The following is an 18,379-nucleotide window of genomic DNA, read 5'->3' as shown; positions in this document are numbered from 1 at the left end:
GGGGGGGGGGGGGGTCAGACTCGATGATCTGTCTAGGGCCCTCCCAACTCACTGATTCTATGATTCTCCACGCTGTCATGGCAGTAGTACTGCTCAGACCTCTCTTAACAACTCAAGGCTTTGGAATAAATTTAGACATCATTCAATTATTAAAATCAACAACACATCGTTTGAGAGGCAACCATTCCTGCAAATGCTATCTTTTGTTGGACCAACCACAGGGTTGGGATAGACAGACTATCTTTTGAGTATCACAGTATCCTTCTGCAAAGTACCTGAAGAAGAGTACCATGATGCCAAAAAAGCTTGCATGTGTCCAGCTCAAAGCTGCAGTTGGTCCAGTAACAGAGATCACCTGCATGAACTCTTGCCCCTCACAACTGGACTGACACAGCAACATCACTTCAAAACTCTTCATTTGAATCATTTAAAACCTTTGGGATTGGATACATGCAGCTACAGAAGTGCCAGAATTCTTCTATTCTTTGGTGTCAGATACCAACTTCCAAATTTATGAGCCACTGTCTGGTACTGTTGCTGAAAAATGTGAATTCCCCACTCTGGGAATTTGTAAAAATTTCTGCCCCTGCTGGCAATTTGTAAAAAATGCAGCTTTCGATTAAATGCTGGGCACCACATTCACACGGGTGGCTGACCAAGATGTTCATCTTGTGAAGTATTAAGAATCTCATAAAAATTTGTAGGATGATATGAGATGGGAAGGGTGACATTCAGATGCTCCTATCAGCATTGACAGCTTTACCGTTGCCTATTCAAGCTGCAATACAAACTGGTATAGTTATATGGAGAACAAGCAAGAGAAAACAGGATAAGCTACTTAATTCTCAGCAGTAGGAAAAGACTTGAGCTAGAAAAGCAGAGACTCGGACTTGATTTAATTCTATGGACTTCAGCAGAATTACATCTAGGCAGAACAGAAGAAAACACGTTGGAAAAAAACCCAGAAGAAAAACAGGTTGTGTTTACTCATCAGAACAGCATTTAGCTCCTATTGTTGGGACTGCAGCAGGTGTGCTAGTCGTCATGCTGGCTGGAGTAGGTGTGCTAGTCGTCGTGCTGGGCAGAAGCCATGGTCGTGCTAGAAGCAGATGCAAAGAGGGTCAAAATGCATCATCTGTTTCTGTAAGCCCAGTTACGTTTCTCCAGCATTGTATTTGATCCTGCCACAAGCTCTGTGCCCCACTTGAAAGCTGTTTATATAGAGTGGCATGACAATGGACTTCAAATGTATTTACATTCTCTGTATGAAGTGACAAGGATTAAACACTTGCAACTGAAAGCAGAGCTGGGATATTCTATGCTAAGAGAAACACAGAGCCACAGCGTTTTTGCCACATGGCAGCCTTGAAGAGTTGCACAATTCAAGTGTAGCCATATATTAACACCAGCTTTGATACGGCCCTCCCAGCACAGCTCACAACAGAGCAAGAGGAAGTTACCTGAAGTTGGGTTACTTTTTGAACCCGAGCCTCCCATCGTCTTCAAACACAAGGAGAAAGAAGCAAAACTAGAGAGAAAAACAGGCAAATAATTACTTTGTTTGCGATCCACTCCTGTTTTCTGAGAGCTTTATTGATCAACTTTATTAAGTTTGTTCTAACGGTCCTTATCGGACTCCTGGAGATCTGATGTCTTCCAAGTGTTATAATGATACTATTAGAAGTTTGTGCTAGAAACTGAAAATCTGGGTCTAGAGAAAGAGTCCCATGTTCTGGGAAAGCTTGGATCCATTCTGACTCGTTTGTTTTTTTTAAGCTTTTCTTCCCAGTAGCTCAAAAAGTCAGAAGTGGGTTGAATCTCATGGCACATCTGTGACCTAAGAAAGTGTTACTAACCATATTGCTGTGTGAGAGGCATATCAGACAGTAAATATATGAGCAGTAAAGGCTGTAGGTCAGCAGCTGCCAGGAAGAGAACCATCCTACTTCCCTGCTCTAACTACCAGAGTTTACATAGCACCCAAGCACAGGCAATGAATAAAATAAACCTTAGTAGTTGTTTCACTATTAAAAGGGGAAATACTGACTTAAAAACTACTCTTCTGTCTGAAAATTTTGCACATACATTTCTGTAGCAGCCATGACAACTAGAGCAGGTCAGAAAGTGTTCCTTGAAACACTTTTTCCATCAGAAAGTTATTTTTACAAAACTGATTTTTTATTTAAAAAACATTTTCTGTCGACATTTGATATAAATGAAATGCTCATTTCACAGCCTTAATGAGGTGCAAAAAAAGCTTAAAATGCAGGCAATTCTTGTAATTAATAAGCACAGCTCACTAGATCTCAGTAAGCTCCTAGCCTTATTAAGCTACACTAACAGTGCATCTCATTTTCCTCTACAATCACTATAAATATAGTCACTGGCTATTCCTTTAAAAAAGGCAAACAAACAAAAACACCCCAAATTTTCCCTGGTAATTGAGAAATGAAATAGCAACATCTTACCTTGTACCCTAAAATTGTTGCCCACCCGAGTAGGAAAATGCTCCACTGTTTTAACAGCTACACACACAGTTTGTATTCCTTGTTCTAAAGCAAATCAGTCTGTAATTACAGACACTTTACAACATCTACAACAGCAGTCATTCAGTTGTTAAAACAGCAGTCAGCTTTTGGATGAGAGAGAACATAGTGCTGAAGACAGGGAAGTTGTGCAATTGCAAAAATTAAGATACAGGAAGGTTGATTACAAAATAAGAACACACTTTTAGGAACTTCCAAAATTAAACACAATCATATTTTCAAGTAAGGCAGCTGCCCAGGTTTCTCTTTGCAAGGTTGAGTTCAGATTTTTTTTTTTTTTTTGAGACCTGGAGAATGTTCTGGTTTTTCAAGCCCCATAAATCCATATTTTAAATTCAGTGTGCAAAAAAATAAAGCAGGTCATAAGTTTCTAAAAATTAAAAGTTGTGACCAACGCAGGTGTATCAAAAACAAACCTATGCCAGAAAGCATGAAACATCTCAAAGTCTCATTGCTTACATGGAAAGGAACTTATTCAACAAGATACTTCTGATAGCCATTTGCATTAAGTGCATTGCTCAACTGTGATTTGTAAACATGGACAGAAACGCACTAAGTCTGAAAAAAAAAGTTTGAGGAAGGAGAAGGCCCTTTAAGTAAGTTTCAGTAGAATTGCTGTCCCCTCCACAAATCCTTTTCCCAATTCCAGGATGTGGAAGGCACTTGCCTAATGTCTGCATCCCATAATCCAATAGGCTGAAAAGCAAGCAAGGTAAATGTAGCCATCTAGACTTTTTAGCATTCAGTGGTAATTTAAAATTTAAATTTTTCTGCTAGGTTTGGGATCTCAGCCCGATTGTGGGCTCATTGTATCCCAAGAAAATAATTTCTGTATTAAGTAAATTAGGTTAGAGTTTTTGATCAAGAAAAAAGTCTAGTTTAGGCTGGAGACAGTTTTTTCCTCTATGAAACTGGACGTCTACAAGGGTAGTACAACTGTTACAGTGGCTACAGTGGATGGGATGATTGTAGCGAACTCATTTGCAAAATAGTTGTTACATAAAGTTATGTTCTCATACTTCCGGTTCAACTCAATCTGTAGATACAGGAACTATAAGCTAGCAGGGTAGCGAAGGGGGAAACAAACAAAAAAAACCACCCCAAAAACAGAGGTTGCAGGAAACAGTTGCACCTGCTTTGGACTGAAAAGGTTTCTTATGAGATTAGTCACTATTTTCCCCTTTGTCCTTTACTTTCATAGACATTAAGACTGGAAGGGACCTTGTAAGATCATCGGGTCCAGCCCCCCGGCCCAAGGGGCAGGAAGTCAGCAGGGGTCAGAGGATCCCAGAGAGATAAACATCCAAAAAGTTCTCACAGGTGTCCAGAGGAGGTGCTTGCACCACCTCTGGGGGGTTTGTTCCAGGCCCTGGGGGCTCAGACAGTAAAGAAGTTTTTTCTTATGTCCAGCCTAAAATGATCTTGCAGGAGTTTGTGACCATTAAACCACGTCATCCCTTGGGGTGCTCTGGTAAACAGGCATTCCCCCAGATCCTGATGCACATCCTTTATGTACTTATAGGCTGCCACCAAGTCACCCCTGCAATAGTCTGCTGCCATACAAAGCAGACAGTTGAGATCATATCCTCTTTGATACAGACCTCTACCCCAAGCCACCCTCTTCAACTGTACTTACTCTGAACATTTCACTGATGAGCTACAAGTTGTGATCCTAGGATACTGTGCTCATACCACCACCGAAGAGAACATTTGACAGCAACGGATATGGAAGCAAGGACAGCAGCTGATTTTTAAGTCAGACAATACTATAGTAAGTCAAAGGTTGCATGTACTGGAGGAAACCTCTTTTACTCTTCTGGCAACATTTAAATAGGAAGCACATCTACTCTTTCAGGAAGAGAGTAGAACAAAGAGTATGAAAACAATGCAATATCAATGATCATATCAGTACTTGCTACAAAGTAAATAAGATTAAGACTATTCTGTATAAAAGAGTAATTCATTTTATACTTAATTATTTTTTTAAACGGAATAGTTCCAGCAGATTATAGGGACCTTTCCTAAAAATGGGTAGGATTACAGTTTTTGCTCCCCACTTCCTACTATCTGGCCCTACACTTATAAAACTTTGAAGTGGGACTTAAAGTTTGCTGCTTTCCAAGGACGAACAGTGTCCACGTATATTGAAGCAACCGCATTTAATTACATCAGCGTTGCAAGCAGGAACACTCGAAATAGGAAATTGGGCCACAGTCCCATGAGAATGTTTCCTTATGAAGCAACAAATCTGAGCGAGTAATGGAGCTGTTTCTCTAGAGATGAAGACGCTATTCTCCAATGCCGTCCGAATACTGCAATAAACCCTCCTCCCTCACCCAGGGCCCGATTTCTGCTATTCGCTTCTGTTTATTTAAGATCCACAACTGCGAACACTTTGACAGTAACAGCCATTGATGAGCAAAGTGCTTTACAATTCAGCACGTTGGATGGAAGAGTAAAATTTTGACTCTGAAGGAAAAACAAAACACAACAAAACAAAGAGATAAAATAGGATTGGTCACACATGGGGAGTCGATACCTAAACAATATGAAGTGGGATCTGGCTTTAATACAGCAAGTTAGATATTGAGAATTCTGCAGAATCCCTGGTATGAATGAATGTATAAGTCAAAATGTAATCGGCACAAACAGACCACACTAAGTTGACAGCAATCACCATGTCACTAGTCACACTGATAGAAGTTAAATTTTAATTAAGAATCAGAATTATAGCTTCCAACAGCAAGTCAGAGAAACCACAGACGTGTCTGGAATCACTGCAGTTATACTGCTGCTTGTGCAGCCTTCGACAATGCCTTCAGGTCCAAGATGCACTTGGCAATGCTTTCCTTGTGCTGCAAGACAAGAAGAAACAGCTTTCAGAAGCCTTGAAACAGAATCTTAAGAAACACGTTTCAAGGGGCAACATACGCATCCCAGCCATAATCACATTTTGCCCAAACACACAAAATCAGCGTCCAACTAAGATGGCTTTGATTCACAGTTCACATTACAAAATCAGGACAATATAAACAGCAGCAACCATCCAAGTTCAAGTGCTGGCAAGCAATGGACAATTCAGAAGACAAGAAATTAACTGTTCTGGCCTCCTGATGACTGCCCCAGAAAGACCAGCACAAAGAGATCCAGATTTATTTTTGGCCAACGATATCAAGCAGTTGGGAACCTGTACTGTGCATCAGGAAGCAGAGCCAACAACCAGAACCTATAACTTTCTTCTAAATACCTGTTGAGGCGTGATGCTCTGAACAACATTTCTCTCTACCCAGCTGATCATGTGATCTTGTTCTTTACGACGCTTCAGATGTTGCATAGCAACTTGATAGTCTAACCGCTTCTTCACTTCATTGTACACCATGAGCAATCTCTCTCGGTAGTTAATCTCCAGCAGCATGGCAATGTTATTCTAGTTAAAAAAAGAAAAGCAAAATAAATTAAAAGGTCAGCTTTAAACAAAAGGAAAGAAGCTACTACAGCTATACCACTGTAGAAAAAAACCCAATAAACAATAGCAAAAAGGCTGATATGACAGTGACTGAGCATGTGATGTCCAGAAGAACTTGTCATAGTCTTTGGATTTGATAAAGCAATTTCAGCTGAATTACTGATGTGACAAACTCTAGTATTAGCCCTGCCTATAACATATATATTACAATGGTTTGCTGCTCATTTTCTGTTTGAAACACTCCGTGCTCCTGTCATAAAGGCCACGAATATGGAGAAAGATAAAATTTTAGGCAACCCACCCGCTTGGCATCAAAGATGTAACTGCGGCCTGCAATCCTCTGTTGCTCTTTCTTTTCTTGTTCAATTGCTGTTTCCAAAGCTTTCATTGAATCATTTTTTATAGTTGATACTTGAGCAAGTTTCTCCTGCAAGTAGAAATAAGAAAGTATTTTAAGAGGTTAAGTGTATGAGGGGGAAATTTCAATCATAACCCTGACTTTTCATAACAAAGTGTTCTTAATATTTCAGAGCTGTTTCAATAAATGACCCATGTCAGGTTTTAAAGGAAGCCCAAATAGAAGAACAAAAACTGGCTTCACAACTTAAGCCGGTTTAAGCTTGTTAGAGAAACCAGGCCCAACTATGGCAGTCACAGATACAGTTCTTTTTTCACATGTGCAGCTATTCTGCTACAAAACCTAACGCAGATGCAGCTGTACCAACTTAAACTTGCTCCCACAGGAACTGTGCCCATGCTAAGACTCGGGGGGGGGACAGTTGTATGCATTTACATTACGTTTAGGTAAGCAATAAGCATGCATTAAGCAGAAAATATTCCCTATTGACTAGTGCCAGGGAATGATATTAAACAGCCTGGGAAACCAAGTAGCTCCAGTGGTTATCAAGGTTCCCAGTAGTTTTCCCAATGCAACTAATCATCTGAAATGTGTAAGTTTGCAAGTCGATGGGAAATGTTTATGAGACTTAAGCACCAAGGATATAAGTCACTTTTGAAAACACATTAAGTCCTGCTTCAAGAAGGTTTATCTATTGACTTGCGAGCCAAAGCTTACATACATGGATCTCTCCACAATATCTACCACATGTAAAAACGTCAATAGTACAATTCTAAATTGTATAGCAGTGAAATATGCACATTACAAAACGATACCTGGTAAACACGCATAAGACTTCAGCTAATTTCTGTTATCCACCAAAGTCTGGAATTATGGTTCTGACAGGAGTTCTCTCTCTCTCCCCACCCTCAACCCCTCCAAGGCTCAAAGATAGCAGTTGAAATTTAAGTAGTCTGAAGTTGTCAAGTCACCAGGGAAACTTTACAGGAAACTTGTTAATGCTGTTAGATTAAATAATTCTTCTAGTAAAATGCAGCTAGCACAACTGACCCGGTCATAAAGTGCCACATACATTTTCAGGGCAAAAAGCCACCAACATTAGAAACAAAGGTCAACAGTATTTAAAAGGAACTGCAAGTATTTAAAAACAAGATTACTCTGGGTAGCTTTTTCACAGCCAAGGACGGCGGCCATTAGTTCTGGAAATATTTTGCACCAAGTGTCAGCATAAGGTGAAATTATATACTCTCCTCTGGAATTACCTCATTGATTTTTTCAACAAAAGCTGCTACACTAGGCCCAAATCGTTTCACTGCATAGACTACAAGCGACAAAAAGACCATAGCAGAGATTGTTTCATTGTTAAAGACATAGATCTCCTTGGAGACCAGGTACAAAGTCAGCCCAGTCCCCAACATGTACGGTCCTAGAAAGGAGACAAAAAAAAACAAGCCCGTTTTAGTTAAACAATAATAATAATGACGACGACAATAACAATGACGACTTTTTGGGGTTTCTTTTTATCATATTACTATTACACAAGAACACTGTGTGATTTGCCAGGTCAAAACAACCTAGACTCTACAGCAGGGGGCTCAACTTGTGGCTCGCAGGGAGTCAGGAAATGTGGTGGCTTAATGAAACTTAATGAAGTCTTCTAACAAATCCCAGGCCCAGGCAGCACAAGGGTATTTAGGGGCTCTCACCATCTCAGAAAGCCTACCACGCAGGACAAAGCCCGTAACTCACACAATAGACCAAAGGCCTCATCTTTTCAGTGCTGAAAGCCGGCCCCGCACCCACGCTGTACAGCAGCATTACCGGTAACTCCCGTTTTCGGGTAGAGGAACTGGAAAAACTCCTCGGGGATCAATCCATGGCGCACGGCGCCTCCTCTCTCCGGAAGCGGAGGCAGGGGGGCCAGGCACGGCTGGCCGCCATGGAAGCTCCTCGCGGCGTGCAACGCACTGTAAGGAACCGAGAAGGACCGTCAGAGAACCCCATCTAGGGACGGGACAAGCAGGGGGCTGCCGTTAGGCCAGTCCCCCACCCCGGTCACTGCCGCCCCGCCCCTTACCCGGCCGACAAGGACGGAGACAGGTTTCTCAGCACCCCGGGAGCTGCAAAGAGAAGAGCAGAGTGTCTCAGCGAGGCGGACGGCCACACACACCCACCTCGGGGAAGGGGGCGGAGCAGGGCAACCCCCCCGGGCTCACCGGCGCGCAGGGCCAGGCGGGACAGCATCTTCCCCGCGTCCCCGCGACCCCCGGCAACAAGATGGCAGCGCCCGTCAGCTGCGCTGTCTCGCGAGACACTTTCACCCACTTGCTCACGCGAGATGACTGCTAAGGACCGTCCCTATCAGCGCGCGGGGAGGAGAGTCTCGCGAGATGTGCGTGTGTGGGGGGGGGGAGGGGGCTCTCTCATTTCTCCCCCGCCTCCTGAACGAGTCTCGCGAGAGGAAGCAAGATTGACACGAGAAGAAAACAGTTTCGCGAAAGGCATGGGGAAAGCAGAGAGTCTCGCGAGAGGAGGCGAACGAGAAGCAGGGGGAGAGCAGTCTCGCGAGAGGCATAAGAAGGTCCGTTTGCAAGATTCTCGCGAGAGGAAACATAGCTAAAAAGTTTGGGGGAGGGGAAAAGGAGGGCGGTATCGCGGGAAGTAACCGAAAAATACTGTGTCCTTCTCTAAAAGTCTCGCGAGAAGAGACCTCGCGGCAGTCTCGCGAAAGCAGGGGGCGGGTCGAGGGCCTGGAGGGGGCGGGGTCTTTGGTTCGTGCTGCACGTGGAGCCGCGCCGCGTCTTGCCGCCGCAGCGATGCAGGACCAGGCGCCAGCGGGCGCGGGAGGAGGCGGCCGCGGCCCGCCCGCGCCCGAGTGGAGCATCCCGCCCAATGCGCCAGCCTGCATGGAGCGACACCTGGAGGGCGCGCACTACCGCGCAGGTGGGGGGGTGTGGTCGCGCGGGCTGGCAGGGGGAAGGGCGGGGTGGGGGGCTGAGGCGCCCTCACGATGGGGCCGAGGCGTTGCCACTTCCACGCTTCTCTGTTGCAGACGGCACCCTTCTCCTCGGCGCCTCCAGCTTGAACGCGCGCTGCTGGGTGGGCTCCATTTGGGTGTTCAAGGACCCAGCGAGGGCCCCGAATGAAGGGTTTTGCTCCGCCGGAGTCCAGACGGAAGCGGGCATCGCCGATCTCCAGTGGGTGGCCGATAAAGGCATTCTGGTGGCCTCCGATTCGGGTAAGCGAAGCTTTTGGCAGCGCTCTAGGGTGGCACGTCGACCTCATTGGGAGTGCAAGGCGCTGTGTCTTGACAGCCGCCGCAGGGGAGCCGACAGCCTGGAGGGAATAACGTCACCAGTAGATGTGTGAGAACGTGCAGGCGTTCAAAATGTCACAAGAAGATGTCACAGAGAAGCTTTGTAGAGGCTGACAATCCTTAATTGTTCGTGCATAGCCCTGGGCTGGGTGTTTGTGGTTCCTGGTCGCTTGCAGACAAAGCCTTGGGTGTAGGCTTAGTGCTCCAGATGCCGGGTTATATGTCCAAGAGCTCCCAAGTGAGTTCTGGGGCATCTTTCCCATTGGTAAGACGGGAAAGGTCACGTTATCTTAGTAGAGGGATAATTTGGAGTAGCCGATTGAGAGTTTGCATTGATGTCCTTCACTAAGCTGTTGCAGTCGTTAACGGTTCGGTTGCATGTACAGGCAGTCCTCAACTTACAAGCTTTTGAGTTACAGTGTTTCACGCTTACAGCTTTTATAAAGTGACACCCTGTTTCAACTTTCTGACATCAGTTTGGACTTTACAACGCTTGATCTGATCCAGTGCCACAGCAGCGAATAGGTTCGTTGTGTCACCCGTTTCTCTGGAGAACATCTGTCCAAACTTCCTTGTGTCTGCTTTCTTAAAGAAAGTGTCCATCTCCAGAAGAACCTGCAGCCAAGACTCCTGAGAAGACTCCAGCCAAGAACCCTTCAAAAAGTCCAGCATAGTCACCTCAAAGAAGTCCTTCCAAATCAATATGATTGCTATTTACAATATAAATACATTCATGTACCTGTATTACTCTTCTATAATTGATTGAGTACAAAATTCTGGGGTATTTTTGGTGAAAATAGGGTATCAGGCCTTGGTTCAGGAACCAATCCCCCATTTAAAACATTGTTTCTTTTGAGAAAATTGGTTCCGAGTTACAACGTTTCAACTTAAGACACGGTTTTCAGGAACCAATTGTGTCAGAAGTCCGAGGACTACCTGTATTAGCAGTACCATATTGTTGGGACCAGGCAAGATGTTGTTACTAATACAATTAGGATGGGTTGTTTTGTTGCGTTGAATTGTTACTCATTTCTGGGATGGAGGTGATTTCTGCTTGGGTTGCATCTGGTTGGGTGCTGGGACCTTCAGAGCAAATGGGGCTCCTCATCAGACAACATCTCTGCCTGTTTTTTGGTTCTTTTTGTGTGTGCTAGGTATCGACTAATCCCTGTTAATAAAATGGGCAAATTTTCTCTCTTCCTGCAGGCGCTGTGGAACTCTGGGAGCTAGATGAGAATGAAACGCTCATCGTGAACAAATTCTCTAAATATGAGCATGACGACATTGTGACAACATTGAGCATTCTGGATAATGGCACTCAGGCTGTTAGTGGCAGCAAAGACTTCTGGTGAGTGTCATTTGTACTCTTGTTTCTCATCTGGTATTTTAAGTGAATCTGCTGTTGCTCTTTCTAACCTGCTGTATTTGATTCATAGCGTGAAGGTGTGGGACATCCCACAGCAAACATCACTACACTCCTACAGAGGTAAGTGTCAAGCTGATATGTTCATTTTGCTTCCGCTCTGCCGGGTGGGGGGTGCTGCTTTGGGTTTTAGGTTCAAGTGAAGTTGTTCCTCACATGATAAATTGCACTGCACTTCAGATGTGAGGTCTCACTGGAGACAACACTGGTTTATGGCCCAGAGTTACTTACTTTGGATGTCTTGCCTCTGTAAGCCCTTGACTGAGTACTGTATCCAGGTTTGATCCATGTTGCCAGCTTTTCAACCTCTTTACCTTTCACATTCTTCCTTTAAATAGCTCATTCTAGTTCAGTGACATGTGTGGCTTCCTGTCCTGGTAAGGATACTGTGTTCCTGTCCTGTGCTGAGGTAAGCCTTATTTGGTGTCTGAGTCTAGCTGGTATAAACTACTTTGAACATGTATTCGACAGTTAAAAAAGTCAGGTACATTTTTGAAAAGTAGCCAACCGCAGGATTTTTGTACCTTGTTGCAGTACAGCGTGTGCACTGAGATATGGTGTCTTGATATGTCTACGGTGGAGGGAATTCCATGACGTGAATTGGGAAGGAAAAAAATATCCTTGTGATTAATGCAAACTGTTCTGTTTGCAGTTACGGCACTGGCTTCCCACCTGGGTAATATTAAGTCATTTCACCTCCATTTTTAGAGGTGTCAAATGGAGATATGACGGCTCTTTCTGTTGCACCTTTCTGAGCTTTAAGACATGATTTGTGGATGTTTTTAAAGGTCTTTTTGATCCCCAGTGGACACGCTGTTTACAAAAATAAACTCTAGTTCTTACACTTCTCAAACTGTGGAAGCTGCTATTTGGTGGATTCCACATTTTTTGAGAGTTTTTATGTGTGCATGAGGTAGATGGGAATTTCTCTTGCCGCTTCACAGAAAAGGAATGAAGGCTCAGAGTTTGTGTTTTACCTGAGCCCTTGGAGAGTCAGTGGCAAAGCACTGACTAGAGCTCTGAAGTCCCAGGGTTGAGCTTTAATCATTGACATCTGAGGTTGCCAAATTCATAAAACATTTTCTTTTTCACTAATTTTGCTTTTCTAGGATAACAGGATTTTACTCTGGGATACCAGATGCCCCAAGCCAGCTACTCGAATTGGTATGTCTCTATGCTTGTGTGGTACTTAACCTTTTCTGCAGGTCTTCAAGTGGGTAGGGAGTCGGGGCGGATAAATCTGTTACGTGACATTAATATTTTGTTGATGTATCACATAGCACTTACGTTAGACAGTTGGGTTGGTGCGCTCATTTTAAATAATTAATCTTAGCCAGTCAGCAAGTGAGAGAACTTCAGTAGTGTTGGGATAGCTCTGAGCTCACCATTCTCTTCTCACTCACCCCATTTTCCTTGCTTACAGTTTGCAGTGCCTCTACTTATCTACCTACCTCAGTCATGTGGCATCCACAGCAAAATGACACCTTTGTTTTGGGTAAGAAACAGTGTTACTGTTAACGTTCCTGCCCTGTAGACTACTTCCCAATCACAGGCTTTGTTTTTGGCACTCTGTTTCTTTTCTGATGGCTGTTCTCCCACACTCTTTCAAAGGTGATGAAAACGGGACAGTTGCTCTGGTAGACACAAAGAACCCAGATTCTGCTCTCAGCTCTGCTGTGCACTCCCAAACTGTTACTGGGTTTGCATTTTCTACACACAGGTAATTTTTGTGATGATACAAAAAATGTAAAATGCATAAGGTCATTTAAACGCTGGTAGATGGAGTCTGTTGCTTCTCAGAGTACCCTTGGTCCCAATCTCTTGTAGAGGTTTAATGGTCTCTGATGGAACAAAGAAGGACATTCAGAGTAGCCAGTTAAAGCCAAGTTTTTCTTCTCCATTCACAATGCTATTAAACACACTTTATTTTTCACAAAACATAGTGTTCCCAGTGCCATGAACATGCGTTTCACCTTAAAAGTGTTCATCCAGTTTTTAAATTCTGGCGTGAGAGCTACTTGGGAGGGTTGTTCATGCAGCACAGCACCGTAGAAGGGCTATTGCTGTGTTCTGTACTGGGAGGTGTTGTGGCTGATGGTGATACATGGACTCCTTTGGATTCTCTTGTCCCTGTTTTCCTTCCTCACTTCTGTGAATCAACAGTATTCTCTGGTAGTGGTGATGAAAATATCCTACTTTAATGTGTTGCATTGCAGCCGTTGTTTGCTTTATTAAAACGCATGCATTTTGTAATGCTTACTTCCAAGCTTTCAGGTATAAGGCAGCCTTAACTGGAGTCTTTTTTTTTTACTCTGCAGTTCCCCTCTTCTGGCATCAATCAGTGAAGATTGCTCAGTAGCTGTTCTTGACTCTAGCCTTTCAGAAGTGTAAGTGTTGCTGGTTTTTAGCCTTGCTAAATTAAATGAAATTATTGTTAAGCATTTATATACAGTAGAAAGGAAAAAAGCCTGCAGAAATCTGGGAAATCCTGCCCGGGGGGAGGCAGGTTAATCTGTTCTGTTACTAAGGTCTTGCATAAATGGAATTGGCTGGGTCTGGTAATAAGTGAAGGAAGGAAATGCAAACCAAATGCCTTGTAGTTACCGCCTTCCCTTCTTCCTCTCTCTCTTGTTTTTAAACGGAATGTCTGTTGTTTGGGTGAGAGGGAGATAATGGAAAAGTTCATAATGTCTTGGTGATTGATTCCTGCTGAATTGAGCCTTGGTTATGTCCGCGCTGAGATGTCCGTGCAGGCGATTATTTTTATTTCGGTATTAATAGTGCAGCTAAGGAGTTCCCAGTGTGAAGTAGAAAGGCTTGAACCCTTAAAGTGTTGCTGCTGTGAAAGCTGCTTCACCCAGTTAAGTGTCTCCTCTCTCTTCTAGGTTCAGAAATCGTTCTCATCGAGATTTTGTGAAAGGTTTATCCTGGTCTCCAGTGAACAACGCCTCACTCACAACGGTGGGATGGGACCATCAGGTGTTGCATCACATGGTTCCAATGCAGAGTGGCAAAAATCCTGAAAGCAACAGTATAAAGGAATAGTTTCATAAACTTTACAGGTCCAGATTCATCCCTGGTGTAGCTCCAACTGTAGTTGGAGCTGGCTTATGCAGCCAGGGATGGGCATGGCCCATATGGTCTCAGAGCTTGTGACCAAGAAGAAAGTTCCTGTAGCAGTTGTGCTGTAGGCATGAGCTAATTACAAACCAGCCCCCTTGACAGAGTTTGGAGTCACCTTGGGACAACGTTGTTACGTGACATACAAAAAATTTCTGTTACCAGGTACAGAGGATTTGCAGGGAAATTGTAATTAGGTAAAAGGAAATAAAACCATAAAGGATTTGATTTCTTTTTTTTTTTTTTTCTTTTTCCTTCTTCCCACTTCAAACCACTTCCTGAAGTAACAGAATGACATTTTGTGGAAAGTCTTGCAGTAGCGTCTTGGTACAAGGGCCTTGCCTGAGCAGGAATTACTGTAATAATTGGATTTACAAGCACATGGTACGTTAATCCTGTCAAATGAACAGGACTCCTTGCTTTAGTATTTATAGCATAGAAAGGCTTTGCTATTCCTGTCCGTAACGCAACCTGTAATGTTCGCTCTGTACAAGTGTCTGAATCCTGTTAATAGGCTGAGTGGGGAGCATATCTGCAAGTCACTGGATATTACTAGACATCTACATGCTCAGATACTTGGTGTTGAAGAGGATGGAGCTCTGTGCTGTACAGGCAGCAGGCCTTGTGCAGCCCAGATGCTTTTACAATGCAGCCTCTGAAAGGCTTTGTTGTGGTATGTTGCATAGTGACATTATATAGTAGTCTTATTAGATCAAACATGAAGGCACCGGCAGTTCACTTGGCTGCCTTATAGTCCACATTAAGTGGAAACCTGAAAGGCAAGAACCAGCCAGCGGGCAAAGTTTCAGCAGCCCTGCTTTACTGATACTGAAACAACGGTAAAACACGGTAAAAACCTACGAGAGGTTTCTTATTAGATCTGTAAATTGGACTGAAGATAATGAATTCTCAAATTATTTATTCCTCTTATGGAATCTGCTGTGTAATTAGATTCAGCTGGGTGATTCAATATGTTTAATAATCCAGATGTTCAGTGGCTTTAATTGCTTTGTATCTTGTGCTTGAGGGAGAAGAAAAAAACATGCCCCCCAGCTTCTGCAAATTACCTCTGTTTCATCCTTTGTTTTTTTTTCCTTTTAACTTATTACACACTTTAAAAAACTCAACTGTTTCCCTAAAGCATTTGAAAAACTCAGCATCACATGTATTACTGCAGTTATATGCTTGCTTTTCCCTCACCTCTTTCCCCATCTACAAGCAGGTCATCCTTTATGAATCAAATAGAAAGTACTGGACTGGAAGCTATGTCCCTTTTTTTAGTGTGTGTTATGCCATTTCATATACGACACCTGAAAATGTAGAATAATATAAATGCTTTTGGTTTGCTCATCTCCATTACAGCTTACACCCTCGCAGACCAAGGTGTACAATGCCCATCATATAACTGTCAGACAGATCCATGTTCTGGCTTATATTTTTCAGTTATTCATGTTATGCTAAGTTTACTCGTAAAATGTTTCACAGAATAAGCATGCTGATCTGTGAAGTCAGTACAGTATGTTTCAAAGGGAGACCATTTTCAAAGCTGACACTTCCAAAGAACTGTTCAGTTAAGCGACATGAAAAGGAAAAACCTTGTGCTTCTTGCCTATTATGGACCTCTGATACTGTGTTGAGAACCGAAGCAGATCTTGTGCTGTTTATATGGAAAGTGTTGGGATAGCTGGAAAATAGCATTTTTAAATAAATCATACTTTTCATTTCTTCATGGGTGTAGATTGCCTCCTGTTCTTCAATGGAAGTACATTATTCACCTCCCATTAGCTCCAAAGGGCACTCCTGTCCCGTGTGATGTGCGCTATGTTTGTCTTTGGTCCTGAGTGTGAATTGTAGCCCCTCTCAGTATCAGCCCTGATCCAGTGGAGCACTCCAACTCAGGCAAGCATTTTAAGCATGTCCTTAACTCACTGACACACAGTGTCGCTCTGAAGTCACCAGGAGTTAAAGCATTTTAAACCCCCAGGAGTCTTAATGAATTCAATAGATACTAGGTTTGTGCTTAAGTGTTCTTCTGAGATGCTTGTAACCACAATAGTGCAACCCATAAGCTATGTTTCATCAATGGTTTGTTAGCAGTGCAGCTTCAAATTATACCCTGAGCATAGGAAGTTTACAGGCAAGAAGAAAAGGATAGTCCCTGAATTATCCATACCCATGCTTTGCCTATGAAAGGTGGGAAGATTCTTGTTGCCTGAATAAAATGTCTCCCTTTCCTCAAAGACAGTGAGTTCTTGCAACAATTTCCAGTGCTGCCTAAATTGTTGTATATACTCTGCTGTAGCACAGAAGGGGGATGTTGTTCTTTAAATCCACAAACTCCTTTACCAAAAGAACATTTTAAGTCCAGTGGTTGGATAAGGCAAAATATGCAAACAGGGAGAATTAAGCATACATTGGGTTCTGCAGATGGCTTGAGTTGCATGCAGAGCAAGCTTAGGTTTTGGGTGCAATGCTTGTTAAACTGGGAGACCTACCATAGTGATCTGGGTGTCCAATCCATACAGCTCTAAAAATACTGGATCTATTAAAAGCAAAGTTGCTCATCTCCTTGAAGGTTACTTTGAATCTTTAAAGATGAGTATTTCCAGTTTAGATTCATATTTAATCAAAAAGCATATTTAGGGCTTCAAAGGGGAAGCTTCTAGATGGCCTGGTTTCTACTATGTTGTGCACTTCCTCACTCTCATTATTTAAACTTTTATCATAAAACTATGAACTCAAAAGCATTCATGTTTCAAGGTGCATTGACCAGAACCTGGGCTGATGTTTCCAATAAGAAAATCCCTGTTAATGAAGTCCAGCTGTGTGCAGTGGCTAATGCAGCCTTGTGCTTTCTAGCCCACCTGTATAGGAACTTGTGAGCCCTTCTATTCCAGCAGTGCGCTCTGGACTAACTCTAAATGAGGCTTTATTGTACTAGTTTCTAGCAGGCGCTGCTCCTAGATATTTTCCGCTCAACACTGGCTGCAAAGCCAGCTTCAGCTGTGTGCCCTGACCTTGTCCATGAAGACAAATATCCAACATGCACATTCTTTTCCAGTCAGATCAATACTCGCATCTCTAAGCCAGGGATGCTCATACACTTGTCCTTTGATAGCTTATTTTCTATAGCAGACAAAGTTCTTTGAGTAAATGTGGTATCATTACACCAACTAAATAGTTGGAAAAAACTATTTGTTGCAAGCTTTCGGGTACAAACACCTTGTTTAGGCTACCACCAACCCCTGGGAAACATGGAAGGTATCTTATTTTCTGTACTAACCTTTGCTGATGGTCCACCAGAAGGGGGCAGGAGCTCCTAATTTTAGTACTTCAGAATTAGATTCTCTCTGATCCGTGATTTCAGACTTGAAAGAAGAGCAGCAGGAAGGATCTTGTTTCCTTGAAGGCTGCTCTTCCAGTATGCATCAGCCATGGTTATGTTAAATTAGTAGCATCTTTCCCATTATGCTGAAACAACAACAGGCCACTGATTAAGACATCTGTTGTTTTCTATTACCACAGCATCTACTAACACTAGTAATGGACCAGCGCATAGGACAATGAGTCCACAATGAGTGCATAGGACTGAAAGATGGCCCCTGTCTTAGATATATAGATCCAAGTAAAAGACAAGACAGGCTATAGCTACAGACTGATGGGAGCTCAAAGAACCGAGGGATCAGTGGTTAGCGTGGTAGGCAGGGGAGTCAGCATATTGCTGAGCTAACCAATTTCAAGTTTTCCTTGTTCACATAAAAGTGGTATGTAAATGTTAACTGACTATTGTTTATGTGACTAGAAAGTGTGCCTTTATTTCCCAGGATGGCTTATTTTGTGAGTTACCATGTGAATTGTCTCTAATGCAGGGCACTGGCTGCTTCAGGATCGGTACAAGAGGCAATTCCTGGTGGCGCCATAGGGTGCGTCGGCAGTGCCAAAGTATTCACAAGATGGGAAGCACACGTCACTGTCAGCTCTGGATGCAGGGCTGAGTAGGTGAGTGCACAAAGCTGTCTTTGTATTCTGCTCCTGCTCCTGTTGTTTGCAGCCTGGGCCCCTCCACGGGTTTCAGCAAAGAGCTGCAGAGAACGCTAGGGATTGGAATAGTGCAGAGCTGTCTGCACCTGGCCACTTTCCCCCTGTTCTA

General features: G+C 43.3%; 2 protein-coding genes and 1 long non-coding RNA gene across 3 annotated transcripts; 1 reads left to right on the top strand and 2 right to left on the bottom strand.

Annotated features, from left to right (window-relative positions):
* Positions 1 to 754: 754 nt before the first annotated feature.
* LOC109295296 lies at positions 755 to 3,905 on the bottom strand. The gene is made up of 3 exons (XR_002096719.1): positions 2,469 to 3,905; positions 1,461 to 1,528; positions 755 to 1,099 (listed from the first exon to the last, which is right to left on the bottom strand). It is a non-coding gene; the product is annotated as an uncharacterized LOC109295296 (long non-coding RNA).
* A 1,190-nt stretch (positions 3,906 to 5,095) lies between these two features.
* On the bottom strand, positions 5,096 to 8,629 carry ATP5F1 (ATP synthase, H+ transporting, mitochondrial Fo complex subunit B1). Its single transcript, XM_019514064.1, has 7 exons — positions 8,587 to 8,629; positions 8,448 to 8,490; positions 8,192 to 8,337; positions 7,633 to 7,796; positions 6,314 to 6,439; positions 5,794 to 5,973; positions 5,096 to 5,401 (listed from the first exon to the last, which is right to left on the bottom strand). The coding sequence occupies exons 1-7, from the start codon at positions 8,612 to 8,614 to the stop codon at positions 5,330 to 5,332; spliced, it is 759 nt and encodes a 252-aa protein (XP_019369609.1). The 5' UTR covers positions 8,615 to 8,629; the 3' UTR covers positions 5,096 to 5,329.
* Positions 8,630 to 9,125: 496 nt separating this feature from the next.
* On the top strand, positions 9,126 to 14,457 carry WDR77 (WD repeat domain 77). The gene is made up of 10 exons (XM_019514063.1): positions 9,126 to 9,313; positions 9,423 to 9,608; positions 10,893 to 11,034; positions 11,123 to 11,172; positions 11,448 to 11,518; positions 12,219 to 12,273; positions 12,533 to 12,604; positions 12,721 to 12,829; positions 13,428 to 13,496; positions 13,995 to 14,457. Exons 1-10 carry the CDS (start codon positions 9,187 to 9,189, stop codon positions 14,152 to 14,154), a joined length of 1,041 nt encoding a protein of 346 aa, XP_019369608.1. The 5' UTR covers positions 9,126 to 9,186; the 3' UTR covers positions 14,155 to 14,457.
* Positions 14,458 to 18,379: the final 3,922 nt, after the last annotated feature.

This window comes from Gavialis gangeticus, unplaced genomic scaffold, assembly GCF_001723915.1.
Source record: "Gavialis gangeticus isolate Ggan-Ray unplaced genomic scaffold, GavGan_comp1, whole genome shotgun sequence".
In the NCBI taxonomy this organism is placed as follows: domain Eukaryota; kingdom Metazoa; phylum Chordata; order Crocodylia; family Gavialidae; genus Gavialis; species Gavialis gangeticus.
The sequence above is the reverse complement of the archived record's forward strand: the minus strand, read 5'-3'. Positions and strand labels throughout refer to the sequence as shown.

Excerpts from the sequence above, each read along its gene's own strand:
- ATP5F1 (XM_019514064.1), bottom strand. The coding sequence starts at position 8,614 with ATGCTGTCCCGCCTGGCCCTGCGCGCCG. Across the intron at positions 8,491-8,586 it reads CCGCCTGGCCCTGCGCGCCG|CTCCCGGGGTGCTGAGAAAC; the intron begins GTGAGCCCGGGG and ends TTCTCTTTGCAG. Across the intron at positions 5,402-5,793 it reads AGAGCATCACGCCTCAACAG|CACAAGGAAAGCATTGCCAA; the intron begins GTATTTAGAAGA and ends CTTGTCTTGCAG.
- WDR77 (XM_019514063.1), top strand. The coding sequence starts at position 9,187 with ATGCAGGACCAGGCGCCAGCGGGCGCGGGAGGAGGCGGCCGCGGCCCG. Across the intron at positions 11,035-11,122 it reads AGTGGCAGCAAAGACTTCTG|CGTGAAGGTGTGGGACATCC; the intron begins GTGAGTGTCATT and ends TTTGATTCATAG. Across the intron at positions 13,497-13,994 it reads GACTCTAGCCTTTCAGAAGT|GTTCAGAAATCGTTCTCATC; the intron begins GTAAGTGTTGCT and ends TCTCTCTTCTAG.